Here is a 13,652-nt window from a genome sequence, read left to right as displayed (position 1 = left end):
GAATTTTAGCCTAACTAAATAATATTTAATTGAACCAAAATAATTAATTTGACCAAATTGTCATAGTAAAGACACGTGACATCATTAGAATTATCCAATTTGTCTTTAAATTTAATTTGGGACACATGTCAAATTTTAGTTAATCCCAAATATAATTATTTTAGTAAATGATGTGGCAATTTGTGATTGGTTCCAAAATTTCTTATTCAACAAATGCCCCTTTCGAGATTTATGCACGTGTATGAGAGGGTCAATCTCGAAAAGATAAATTTAAAGTCCAAATATGAGCATTTTTTTTTTGCTCAATTTGACATATCCAATTAATCAAACTATGAATTTAGTACATGAGTTTGATTTAAATTTGAAATAATAGTTGGGATATGGCCAACCCTTAATTTAGAAAAATTTAAGGTTTTACCCAGAATTTACTTTAATTTGAGGATAAAAATTTAAGTTTGATGATAGTTTGATTTGATTTTAATAATTTGGAATGACCAATTTTAACATGAGATAATTGAATTTTAATTTCATTTTAAGAATTAAAATGTTAAAATATGTTTGAATATTTTAAAAGTGAAATCCGAGATTTTATTCCAAAATAAAATATCATAAGATAATTGAATTTTAATTTTATTTATTATTAAAAAGAAAATTAAAACCTTTCCAAATCCTATTAGGAATTGAATTTTAATTTTATTTATTATTAAAAAGGAAATTAAAACCTTTCCAAATCCTGTTAGGAATTGGATTTTAATTTTATTTATTATTAAAAAGAAATTAAAACATTTCCAAATCCTATTAGGAATTGGACTTGTTAGTCTTATAAATAGACTCATACCATGATCATTCTTTTTTCATCAAGGAGAACAAAGGTATGAAAGAAGAAAAAAAAATTCTCTTCTTCCTTTTTGTTTTTTTTTTTTTTTTTTTTTTTAACTGGACTAAAGTTAAAGTTTCCTTTAAGCTGCCTATGTACCCTTTATAATATAGGGATCAAGTCATAACGTAGTTCAATTGTTTTTTTTTTCTACCATTCACCTTTTAAGCTCGTGTGGGCTAGGAGCACCATGCAGTTTAGGCTCTTGCGATAAGGAGATTTGCATATTTAGCAACTTTTATTTTCATCAAGAATTTTCTCATCTCCTTTGTTTATGGGATTGGTGAAGATAATGAATCTTGGTTTCACGGTCAAGGAACCTTTTGTATTTATGTCAACAGACAATTTCCTCTTCATGCGTGATGGGACACGATTGTGAATCTTATCGTCATCATTTTCTTCTTGAAATGGTTTTGCCTTCAAAGTTTTCATCTCTCTTTGTTGTTGATCGTTTGTCATCTTTAGACGATCAAAAGCAGATGTTGAAGGTCGATGTTTCTTCGATATGGAGATGCTTAGCCTTTTGAAAGCTAAAGTTCGAGCGTAAGTAAACGTTGGACATTGGTTTTCTTCTTTCTTCATGGCCATACTCAATCTTTAAAAGACTGAAGATCGAGTAGTTAAAGGCTTATACAATCAAAGACAGAAGTCCTTTGCTTAATTTCATTTGAATTGTCCATTTCTTCATAAGAATCATAATTGTTGTCGACTTCTACTATGCTGGTAGTATGACATGCAGTGACTTCTAGTATTTCTTCTAGATGATCCTCAATGAAACTTCTTGGGAGGAATTCTGTCAAAGTTATCGACCGTCGAGGTTGGAGGAAGTCCTTGTCTTTTCCTTTGATGGGCTTAGGCTTCCACATCTTCTTGTTCCTTCTTCCCTTCTTTTTATGGGAAATGTTTCCTTTTGAATGCTTTTGATGGAAGTGTGAATTCGTTTGAACGGAACTTGTTTGTCTCTCTTTTTTTTTAGCCACACCTATCCATTCTTCGCCCTCATCCTCACTTGGCTCTTCTTTGTTTTGAGAGTTCGACGTCATGGTCTTTTGTTGGAATCGAACAAGTATAGGTTCGAAAGTTCCAAATTGAATCAAACTTTCCCTTTGATCATAAAGCAGTATTGATAGCGGAACACTTGAAGTCATATTAACTGCAACATGATTTGTTTGAGCTACTTCATCAATATCCAGCTCAATCTTATTTTCACGAGCCAACTTTCGAATTAGCTCCTTTAATACGAAGCACTTTTCAACAGGGTGACTAATGACCCAATGATACTTACAATAGTTAGGATCATCTACTTTTCTTGCTTGCTCCGGTCGTTTACATTCTGGCAACTGAATAAGTTGCTTCTCTATTAATTGCTCTAACATGTCTGCAACATCAGAGTCAGGAAAGGGATAAACTTTTTTCTGTCTTTCTCTAAGAGTTGGGCGTTGCTTTTCATCGCCATCATGATTTCTTTTATGTTTTGTTTCTTTTCTTTTAGAGAAAGATTTCAATGGAGTCTCTTGGACAAGCATAGACTCGTTTAGGACATTATTTGCAATCTTTTTAGTGTCATTGATTTCATTCTTGTCACTCCTTGTTCTTTAAACCAAGAAATCTTTTACTCCTCTGTTAGCTATACTCAACTCCATATCATGGGCGCGAGTTGCCAATTCTTCAAATGTGCGAGGTTTTATTCCCTGTAAAATATAGAAAAGTTCCCAATGCATACCTTGGGTGCACATCTCTACTGCAGATAGTTCTGTGAGTTTGTCTTTGCAATCCAGGCTTAGAGCTCTCCATCGGTTTATGTAGTCGATGACTGGCTCTCCCTTCCGCTGTGTATTTGTTAACTCCATCATGCTGACGACACGCCTAGTGCTATAAAAGCGGTTGAGAAACTCTATTTCCAGCTGCTCCCAGCTATCAATTACTTCTGGCTCTAGATCAGTATACCACTCGAAAGCATTTCCTTTTAAGCTTCGAATGAACTGCCTGACTAGTTGGTCTCCTCTTGATCCTACATTTTCGCATGTTTCGACAAAGTGGACGATATGCTGCTTTGGGTTGCCCTTTCCATCGAATTGCTGGAATTTTAGAGGTTGGTACCCAAGTGGCATTCTCAAGTTGTCGATTCTCTTGGTGTACGGCTTAGAGTACATGAAAGAAGTTTGCGGTGGTCCTCCATACTGAGCTCTAATGGAATTCGCGATCATATCCTGTAGCTGCTGAATTGAGAAAGAAGCAACAGAGACTGATTGTTGTTGTGGTTGGTTTTCCTGCACCACATTCTTCCCTTTATCGGTAGCTTTGACAACAAGAGTTTTACTTGACTCACCAGTTTCGCAAGCCTTCATTTGATCTTTCAAGGTGGCAATTTCATGATCTCGCTCCTCAACAACTTTCATTAGGAAATTTATTTTTCTCTCCATCTCTACCATGGCTGCCTCAGCTGTCACATCTACCATCATGACAGACACTACTTCAAGGTGTGATTCTTTGTCTGATAGATTAGAAGCAGGCGTAGAGTTGTTGAACAAAGGATTATCTCTGATGACGATCCCGCCTTTAGGAGATTCTATCAGTTGTTCCAAACTTTTATTCTTGAGGACAAAACCTTGTTCTTGTTCTTGCATGCTTCTCTTTAAGTGACTTTAGGTGACAAGTCCAACGTAAGAGTCACTTGCAGCAGAAGATTTGGATGCAGCCTTATTTGTTGCCATTGATTTTCTTGTAGTTGGATGACGAGAGAGAGATGAGAGGTAGAGAGGTCCCACTGGGCGTGCCAATTTGTTCACACGAGATTTCTAGAGAAATTTGATTCGTGGAGTTGAACTTGTGTTGATGTTGTATTTATGTTGATTTGATGCGATGTGGTTCGATCTCTAGAATTTGATCATATGATTCTCTCTCGTCTGGATGCTTACACTTGATTTGAGGAAGCGAAGCACGTGATGTTCTTGAAGTTGGAGTCTTGGAAGAAAGCTTGTATCTTCGAAGAAGCTTCAATCTTCGAGGGTGTTCTTGAAGTTGAAGACTTGGAAAAAAGCTTGGATCTTCAAAGGAGCTTCAATCTTCGAAGGTGTTCTTCAAGTTGAAGACTTGGAAGAAAGCTTGGATCTTCAAAGGAGCTTCAATCTTCGAAGGTGTTCTTGAAGTTGAAGACTTGGAAGAAAGCTTGTATCTTCAAAGGAGCTTCAATCCTTGAGGGTGTTCTTAAAGTTGGAATCTTGAAAGAAAGTTTGTATCTTCAAAGAAGCTTCAATCTTAGAGGGTGTTCTTGAAGTTGGAGTCTTGGAAGAAAGTTTATATCTTCAAAGAACTTTGATCTTCGAGGTTGGTTGACTTCAGGAGTTGAAGAGGCTTCTATCTCTTGGGAGATTCCTCTCTAGACCTTATGGAGTCAAAAATTTCCAACCCCCACAAATGAAGAGAACTCTTCTATTTATAGAGTTTCCTGGTAAGCTTTTATGGACTTGAGTCTGTTCTGGTCCATGGATCATACCCATGGGCTCAATCACATGGATTTGGGTCATTTTATTTTAGGCTAAATTAAGCTTATTTTTGGGCTCAATTAAATTTTAGTCTAACTAAATAATATTTAATTGAACTAAAATAATTAATTTGACCCAATTGTCATAATAAAGACACGTGACATCATTAGAATTGTCCAATTTGTCTTTAAATTTAATTTGGGACACATGTCAATTTTTAGTTAATCCCAAATATAATTATTTTAGTAAATGATGTGGCAATTTGTGATTGGTTCCAAAATTTCTTATTCAATAAAGGTATTTTCGACTCTGTTAACATAAGTCGGTAGTTTCCCACTGCCTACTTGTTGACCATGTCGGCAAAGAGTGCGTCGATAGTAAGCTTTGTAGACGTCGTCCCGTTCTCACGTTGGAAGAGGCTATGCCGACACTTTTTCACGACGTCCTTGTTGACGTTGATTTCGGCATCAAGGTAGCCTCTATCGATGCATATCTGCATCAGTATATCCCCTTCTTCTTGTAGTGGCACCACACTCGTGTACAAATATATCTTTCCATCTTTCATGTCAATGTTTTTCAAATTACAAATTTATCGCCATTGGTTTTACCAAAAGATTAGAGGTATATATATATATTATCCAAATTTTGACACCAACTACAAACATTTTATAACATGACTATATGTAACGACCCAAACTTTTAATTTAAATTAAGGTCATTACTCAAACAGACAAATAACAAATTACACTTTCTTGAAGAGACAGACAACTAAAATTCTTATAAAATCAAGATTTTCACCAAATATAAGATTATCAAAACCAACAAAAATAATTTGAGAATGTGACCCATGGGTTCTAACAATTTAAAAGAAATAAAAACAAATAAATATGAGAAAATCTTAAGTAAAATGGTTAAAATTTAAAATACTGAAAAACATATAAATAGACGTGGAAGCTAACTGTGTCCCCATGTGGCATGCCACATATCTCTTTCTATCGCTCACTAGCTTCTCAAGTTCTCTACCGTAACCTAAAATATTAAACATAGAAAAGAGTGAGTATATAAATATATTTAGTAAGGGACCTACTACTGGTCCCACTAGATGATCTGTTAACTTTCTGTTAGAAACTTAATCATAACGTCATGTGTCTAATGGAACACACCTGGGTGAGTGAGACCGTACGAACACCCTTAAATCATGCGAGTGATTCCATTGGAACACCCCTAGTCATGCAAGTGATCGTACGTACACACTCGATAAACAAGTCTATAATACGTGGGTACACCTCTAATCGTGCAAGTGGTTCTTTCAGAACACCCTTAGTCGTGCGAGTGACCCTGTATACACAATATAACTACCCCTAACCATTCATGTGATCCGTAGGTACACCCCTAAATCGTTCGAGTAGACCCATAGGAACACCCCTAGTCATGCGAGTGACCTCATAGATTGGATCACAATACAGGTGGGATAAAAAGCTCAAAACACGAAGTTAACAGACTCACCACAATTCAAAGCATGTAATATCATCATAAACATCATAACATGAAATGAATATTAATCATTATGTCATTAAACATGTGATTACTATATCATGTATCATAAACATCATAAACATATCAGTCATCATCAACAACATAATATCAGTATCATCATAATATCAGTCATCATCATAATATCAATCATCATCTAAAGATTGCATTATGCATCTTAGCTACCATCAAAGCATAACCATAAATACATGCAGCCTCTTAAATTCAGTTTGAAGGTCCAGTAGTAGAATCTCTTACCTCGAGATTAGCTAAAACAATTATGTCCTAGCTAATCGTTGAGAGCCTTCCAATTAATTCAATCCTAACAATAAAGGAGAATTCAAATAGCTTAGTACATATTAACAGTGCGCTTCAATCTCTAAAATTCTTCATTTAATCAACTTACCCAAAAGTTGAGCTTGAAAGTAATTCAACAAAATTTTTCGAAACTACTTCTCCTAATTTAGCCAATTAACCTTCACAGAAGAAATCCAAATAAAAATCCAAATTAAATTAATTAGAGTCCAAAATTACTATTTAATGGGTATTACCTAAAAGCCATTAAAACTTACCAAAATAGGTTAAAGTAAGTGTAAAGAGCTGTTGGGCAGCTCAGCTAAAGGGTGTAGCTCAAACTTGCTCAATGCAGCTCAAACTTCGCTCAGTTTATAGAGAAGGCGGCTTGCTCTAGGCTAAAGTGAGAGGTGCGTGAGGCTCAACTTATTGGAAAACGGCTCTCACATACAACTGGAATAGAAAAGGTTTAACTCGGCTCGTAACTAGAAGTGGAAGGCTGACCGGCGACGTGAAGCACAGTTGAACAAAGGCTTTGAGGAAGCTCGTCAAAAACTTGCGGCTTGCGAATCACCCAAGCTGCTTGAAAGAAGAGACGAACTTTGCGGCAGATAATCGACTGTCACCGCGAACAACACGGCGGACAGACGCTAGCAAATGACTAGACTTAGTCAGAGGGAAGCAGTAGTTGGATGTCAATGGAGCGAACAACCTACCACGGCTGCCGACAACGAAGAATGGTGAAGGAGGTGGTGGCGTTTAAGGTTTTTCTTTTATAAATAATAATAATAATAATAATAATAATAATAATAATAATAATAATAATAATAATTATAGTAATAATAATAGTAATAATAATAGTAATAATAATAGTAATAATAATAGTAATAATAATAATAATAATAATAATAATAATAATAATAATAATAATAACAATAATAATAATAATAACAATAATAATAAGAATAACAATAATAATAATAATAATAATAATAATAATAATAATAATAATAATAATAATAATAATAGTAATAATAATAGTATTGTAATAATAATAATAATAATAATAATAATAATAATAATAATAATAATAATAATAATAATAATATCATCAATAATAATATCATCAATAATAATAATAATAATAATATCATCAATAATAATAATAATAGTAATATCATCAATAATAATATCATCAATAATAATAATAATAATAATAATAATAATAATAATAATAATATCATCATTATTATTTCTCTTCTTTTTCCTTTTTAAATTTTCTGCCCAAAATCAAATCTTCTCTCCCTCCATTTAAACCCCATTTAATCAAACTTTCTTTTTCTAATCATAATTATTTTTTATTAAATAATAATTATCTTTTCCATTATATAATTATTATTTTAAATTTCTTTTTCTCTCTTCACAAATATGTTTCTCCAAAATAATTTATATATTCTTTCGACCATACAATATCTTTCCTAAAATAATCATATCTCAACAAATATAATTATCTTAATCTTCTTTTCTCCAAAATAGCATATATCTTTTTCTTAACTAATTATATATTTTAACAAATATAATTATTATTTTCATTTTTCATAATTGTTATATGTATATAGATCCATATATACATACAATTATCAAACCTCTACAAAAATTCATTCTTCAATTTAATTAAATAAGCTCCCAAAATTATTTAATTAAACTCCAATTTTTAAAAAACTAATAAATCTTTAAAACGACCACTAAATTGAACCTACTAAACAAAACTATGATAATTAATTTTAAAAATTATCTTAATTTTCGGACGTTGCACTATATGAATTATAGTTTTAAACTTTGTATTAACTAAATGGTTATTAAAAGATAAGTCACATTTCTACCATAATTTTTTTAGTAAAATACTTTTTTGTCCTTAGAATTTGAACTTTTTGAAACTTAAAATTTGTGGTCTGTTAGTATCAAAACTAAAAAGAAATCTCATCTCAACAACATATCAAAACTATATTCAAAACTCGAAGACTCAAGAGGAGTGTATTTTTACCTTTTCAAATTCTTCCATCTTCCCCTCGAAATAATTATTTGAAAATACACAAAATCCTCACCAAAACCAAGGGAGAAAAAAAAATAGCAAAAAAGAGGAAGGCATAAATGGCTAGATTTTCAAACTAACAACATCCTGCTGTTCCTTAAAGCAACAAAGTTAAAGAAACAAAAGAGATCAGAGACAGGAAAAAAAACACAAATTAAATAAAGAAAAGAAAATAAAGTAGTTAAAACAAAATCCCAAAAAGAAGAAGAGGCGATATATATGGGAATCTTTTCTTCCTCTTAAGAATAATATTAAAAGTGAAACCCCACACACCCCATCTCTCTTTGAAACTACTCCTTTTCATGCACTTTTTTTCTCTTTATCTTTCCTCTTTTTTCCCCCCTTCTCCAAAACCAAAAGGATTTTCTGTCATATTTTTCCAATCTCTTTCCCTCACTCACATTTCTTCTTTGTTAAGTTGTTGTTGTTGTCTAGTAGAGAGGAAATAAAATGGAAGTGAAAGCTTTTGAAATGGACAAAATGGAGTTTTGGCCATTGCAACATCCTCTGGAACCTGATGATGAAGATCATCCTGTCATTTGCCCAATGCCCAACTCTACTTCCCTTCTTGATGTAACAACTCTCTTTAAATACCTCTCTTTTTCATTTATTATTTCTTTCTTTGAAATATTAAATGAGTTTTCTTTTTTCCTTTTTCTTCTTGTCCATTCATGACGTGATAAGAGATATGTTTTAATTCACCTGTTATTTGATGTATATATGAGCATGGATTGTTGTTTATGTTTAAAACATTGATCTGGTTTTTGAACTTTTAAGAACTTGCATTTATTTAATTAGTTTCTATTCTTAAAATACTTCATATTGTAATTGTGAACTTTCTCTAGCTAACTCATATCCAATTAGATGTTTTTTTTTTTTTTTGAAAAGATAATTAGATGTTAATTTTGTTTGTTAAGAAGTTGCATGCAACATAATTGGATTATTTAGTCTTGTTGGTAACCAATTTCATTAACTTATTTCTTCTCAATTTCAATTCAAAACAACAAAAACAAATTCTTAAAAACTACATCTTTAAACTTTCAAAGTTAGATTAGTTTTTGAAAATATTTGCAAGAATTTAATAAGAAAGCAAGAAATTTGGGGATGGAGTAAGTGTGTACGGGTTTACTCTTCAAAATTGAAAACCCTATAAATAAATTATTCTGTTATTTTTTATTTCCAATTTAGGAATTTAAATACGTAAAACTATAAAAAATAAATAAATAAATAAAGCTCAATGAATTATATAAGTACATGATTGAGTGTTTAGAAATCAAATTTATAAAACCCTAGTTGTTAAGGCTCTCGCTTTGATAACAGATTCATTTTTAGTTTTCTTTAAAACTTTTGTTTGTCTAATCACTATTTGAATAATATGATGTTCACCTTTCTTAAAAGTAAGCTTTGAATTCCTATTCAACAAAAAGAAACAGTTTTAAAATTTTGGGTTTTTTTTTTTTTTTTTTTTTTTTTTTTTTTTTTAATTTATTTATCAAAAATTCAAATGCTTTAAAATTTCAGTCCCAAACAAAATTCAAATATCATTGGCCCAGTCTTTGTCCCAATCTGTTTATTATTATTGTTATTATTATTTTTGTTTTTGGGAAATGATTGTGATATGTTTGAAATTGAGGACAGGAAGGAACAATACATAACGGCAAAAGGACACCGGAAAGCTGGAGGAAAAGAACAGAAGTGTCAAGAGAAGTAAAGCTACAGGCAGAGGCAAGGCCGGTGCGGAAGCGGCACCACCGCACCGTCACCCGACCCGACCAGCTGATGGCGGGAATGTCGCCTCGGCCGACCACCCCAAATTTCACTATCTTCCAAATGCTACAGCAATTGGATAAATTTGAGTCATAGCTTCACAATCGTCCCACACAAAGTTAATGCAGCACACAAGTTTATATGGTTCAAAGTAAGGGGCGTGCAAGATTGTTGAGATGCAAATACTTTTGTTCAATATAATGTTTAAAACAGTTTTAAATATATAATTAAGTGTTGAAATATATTGGTGTGAATTAGAAGAAATATGTTGTTTAAACTTTTCTTTTTATATAAATATAAATTTTGTGTTTTGGTAAAGTTAAAGTTATGCCCTTGTAGACTCCAATTATGTTAAAAGTAATGTATGGGGTATGGTATGAAAAGAAAAGGTAAATTTGGTTGGCGGGAAGTGTTGAATGGGACTTGGGAGACATTGGAGGGTCAAATAAATAATGCTAACCCGCAAACATATCTATATAGGCCATTCATTACCTATGCATCCCTTTAAAAACAAAAAAAAAAAGCTATTACATGACAGATTTTTATTGGATGTTATATGGATTTTGTGTTATATGTCTGCATCCATATTGCACCCAAATTTTTTCAGTAAATTTAAGAAGCAGATTAAATTGCACCCACTTTTTCTACAGGGAAATTGCCTCACATATAGCAGGATAAAAAATTTAGAACCAGACCACCTCTTTTTTTACTATCCAAATAATTATGACAAATATGACAAGTATTTAGATATATGAACACATAGCATATCTATATTGCAAATATGACAAATATGACTATTAGAAGGCTATCAAAGTCTATGAACTTTTAAATTTATTACGTTTGCAATTTAGAAAACATAATAACATGATGAGTTCTATTAGCATAAAAGTTTTTGTTATTTTTACAAACGCTCCTTTTTTAAATTTAGACATGTGATATTAATTATTGTTTGTGCCACATTTTTTCTCCTTTATTATATCAATTCAATTTTTTTTTTGTAAATTTTCATAAATACAACAAAATACCAAAATATTTACAGTCCGTGTAACAAAATAAAAAAACCCATGAGATTTTCATAAATTCCATGTTTGCCCTTGAATAATGCTGACCATTTTTCATTCTTCTTTTTTGTGATTTATTCATCTCCTCTTCATATTATTAATTTCTTCATACTATTACTTTTTGTCATTTTACCATATTATAGTTATTTATGTAAATATTTATCAATTTCTTCATTTCTTTTTCCAAAATTTCTTTCTTCTTCTTCATTTCTCATCTTCCTTTCTTTTTCCTTCTTGGTACAAGTTCTAAATGATAATGGTACAGGATCTAAATAGTCGTGTACCAATATCTAAACGATCAGTTGTCTATCATAAATAAACATAGATAGACCACTATCACTAATAAATCGTTTTGATTTGGTACAAGATCGTTTAGACTGGGTACAAGATCGTTTAGACTAGGTACAAGAGTAAAGATCATTTAGACTATGTACAAGGTACAAGATCGTTTAGACTTGCTACGAGATCGTTTAGTCTAGGTAGAAGGGTACAAAATCGTTTAGGCTGCTTGCTACATGATCGTTTAGACTTGGTATAAGGGTACAAGATCATTTAGACTTGTTACAAGATCGTTGTTAATAGATCGTTGCAAAAAGTTCGTTGTTAAGAGATCGTTGCTAATAGATTATTGCTAAGAGATCATTGCTAAGAGATCATTTATACTGGGTACAAAATGATTTTTTTACGTGTGTGTGACTAATTAATCGTGGGGTATTTTTGTTATTTCACGTTGTGAGCTTGTGGACTTTTCCTTTTCTAAAATTATTCTATACGGTGTATATATTTTTGCACTTACTTCTATTTTTGAAAAAACCTAATTTTTTTATTATTTGTAAGATCATTTTCTTTCTATAAAATGAAGGAACGAAAATCTTATTATTTTATTTTATATATTTTTCTTGTTTGAAAATTTCAACACAGCAACAAAATTTTAAAAAACAAAAGTCATTGCAAATAATACAACAAATGTTATCGATTTGAATATTAAGGAATTGTTTTCAAATATAGCAAAATGTATAAAAATATTGATAAGTATAGTAAAATATTACCGTTCATATGTGATAGACAACTGTTATATTTTACTATGTTTATAAATATTTTCAGCAATTTAATCATTTAAAATTAGAAAAATTGCATAATATGACAAAAAAAATTTTAAAAAAAATCAACACATACAATTCATTTTTGCATATTCCAAATATGAAAAATATGACAAGTAATTAGATAGAGAGTAATCAGAGGGCTATCCACTTTTAAATTTGCTACTTTTGCAATTTAGAAAATATAGTGAGATCGATCCTATTACCATAAGAAAATTTGTTATTTTTACAAACGTCCCTTCAAGCTATCTCCTATAATATAATCTCAAAACTTACAAATAAATAAAATAATTACATCAATTTGAACATGAACAAAACGAGGAAAAAGTCTATAACAAACAAACTTGGATCCATCTAGCAAATAAATCTCATTGTGACCAAGTTCCAACGACATTTTTTATTTTGTTTTACTTCAAAATCTACAAAAGCTAACATAAAAAAACTCTTGGAGCATTTTAGATCAACTTTTTTATTAGCTACAACTTGTTTATCAAATTCTTTGCAATATATATATTATTATCATCTTTAGTGAAGTGATTAGCCTAATCAAGATATCATGTTTATAACTTACCTCTGGTTCGTAGATATTTCTCATGATGGAGTCGTAGAATAATGTTTTTCAACTAATATATGAACAGAAATAATAAGCCATGAATAATTAAATAGAAAAAATTGAATTCATTTCAATTAAAACTTGAAAAAAGAAAAAAGAATATGACGTAAAGGAATGAAAATTTTCTTTTTGATTCTTTGGAGAAACACTTGTCCAAAAAGGCAAAAAGGTGTTACATATGCTCACTTTTGAAAACATTCTTGATTTATTTTAAGAAAAGGTGTAGCATCTAAACGTTGCTTCCATCCATGATTGTCGGTCTGCATTAAATTTTAAAATTTAGGAGTTGCAAAAATAGCAAACGGAGAAGAAAACATTCTAAAAGTCAGAAATTTAGAGAGAGTTTATTGATGGGGAACTCTTGTAAATGTAATAAAACACCAAACTATTTAGAGTCCATATAACAAAGCCCACAAAATTAGTTATTTTTTAAATATTTCAGATTTGCCCTTCCATATTTCTTTTTTCCTCGCGATTCGTCTTCCTCCTACCATTTGTTTCATTGTCTTCCTCGTGCGATTTCGTCTTTCTTTTTTCCTCTTTTTTTTTTCTGCAATTTCTTTCCATCATTTTCTTATTTTTCAATTCTTTATTTACGTCGTTTAATCTTTTCATCGTTTTTATTCCTTTCTTTTTTTTTTTCGTTTTTCCATCGTCTATCTACTTTTCCTTTTCTTTCCTTTTTTTGCTGCGATTTTTTTCCATTGTCTTTTTTTTTACGTCGTGTAAAAAAAAATAGCAAAATCTAGAAGATCGTGTATAAAAAATCTTGAAAAAGAATCATTTAGATTGAAGTAGCCAAATGTAAAATATTGTGTAAAAAACTGAAC

The 13,652-nt window shown here is 31.1% G+C and overlaps 1 protein-coding gene across 1 annotated transcript; it reads left to right on the top strand.

The window, feature by feature from the left end:
* The first annotated feature begins 8,498 nt into the window (after positions 1-8,498).
* LOC103496689 (uncharacterized) lies at positions 8,499-10,372 on the top strand. The gene is made up of 2 exons (XM_008458654.3): positions 8,499-8,854; positions 9,920-10,372. Exons 1-2 carry the CDS (start codon positions 8,732-8,734, stop codon positions 10,142-10,144), a joined length of 348 nt encoding a protein of 115 aa, XP_008456876.1. The 5' UTR covers positions 8,499-8,731; the 3' UTR covers positions 10,145-10,372.
* The last annotated feature ends 3,280 nt before the right edge of the window (positions 10,373-13,652 follow it).

Source organism: Cucumis melo, chromosome 10 (assembly GCF_025177605.1).
Source record: "Cucumis melo cultivar AY chromosome 10, USDA_Cmelo_AY_1.0, whole genome shotgun sequence".
Taxonomy (NCBI): Eukaryota; Viridiplantae; Streptophyta; class Magnoliopsida; order Cucurbitales; family Cucurbitaceae; genus Cucumis; species Cucumis melo.
This window is presented reverse-complemented; position numbering and strand designations above follow the sequence as displayed.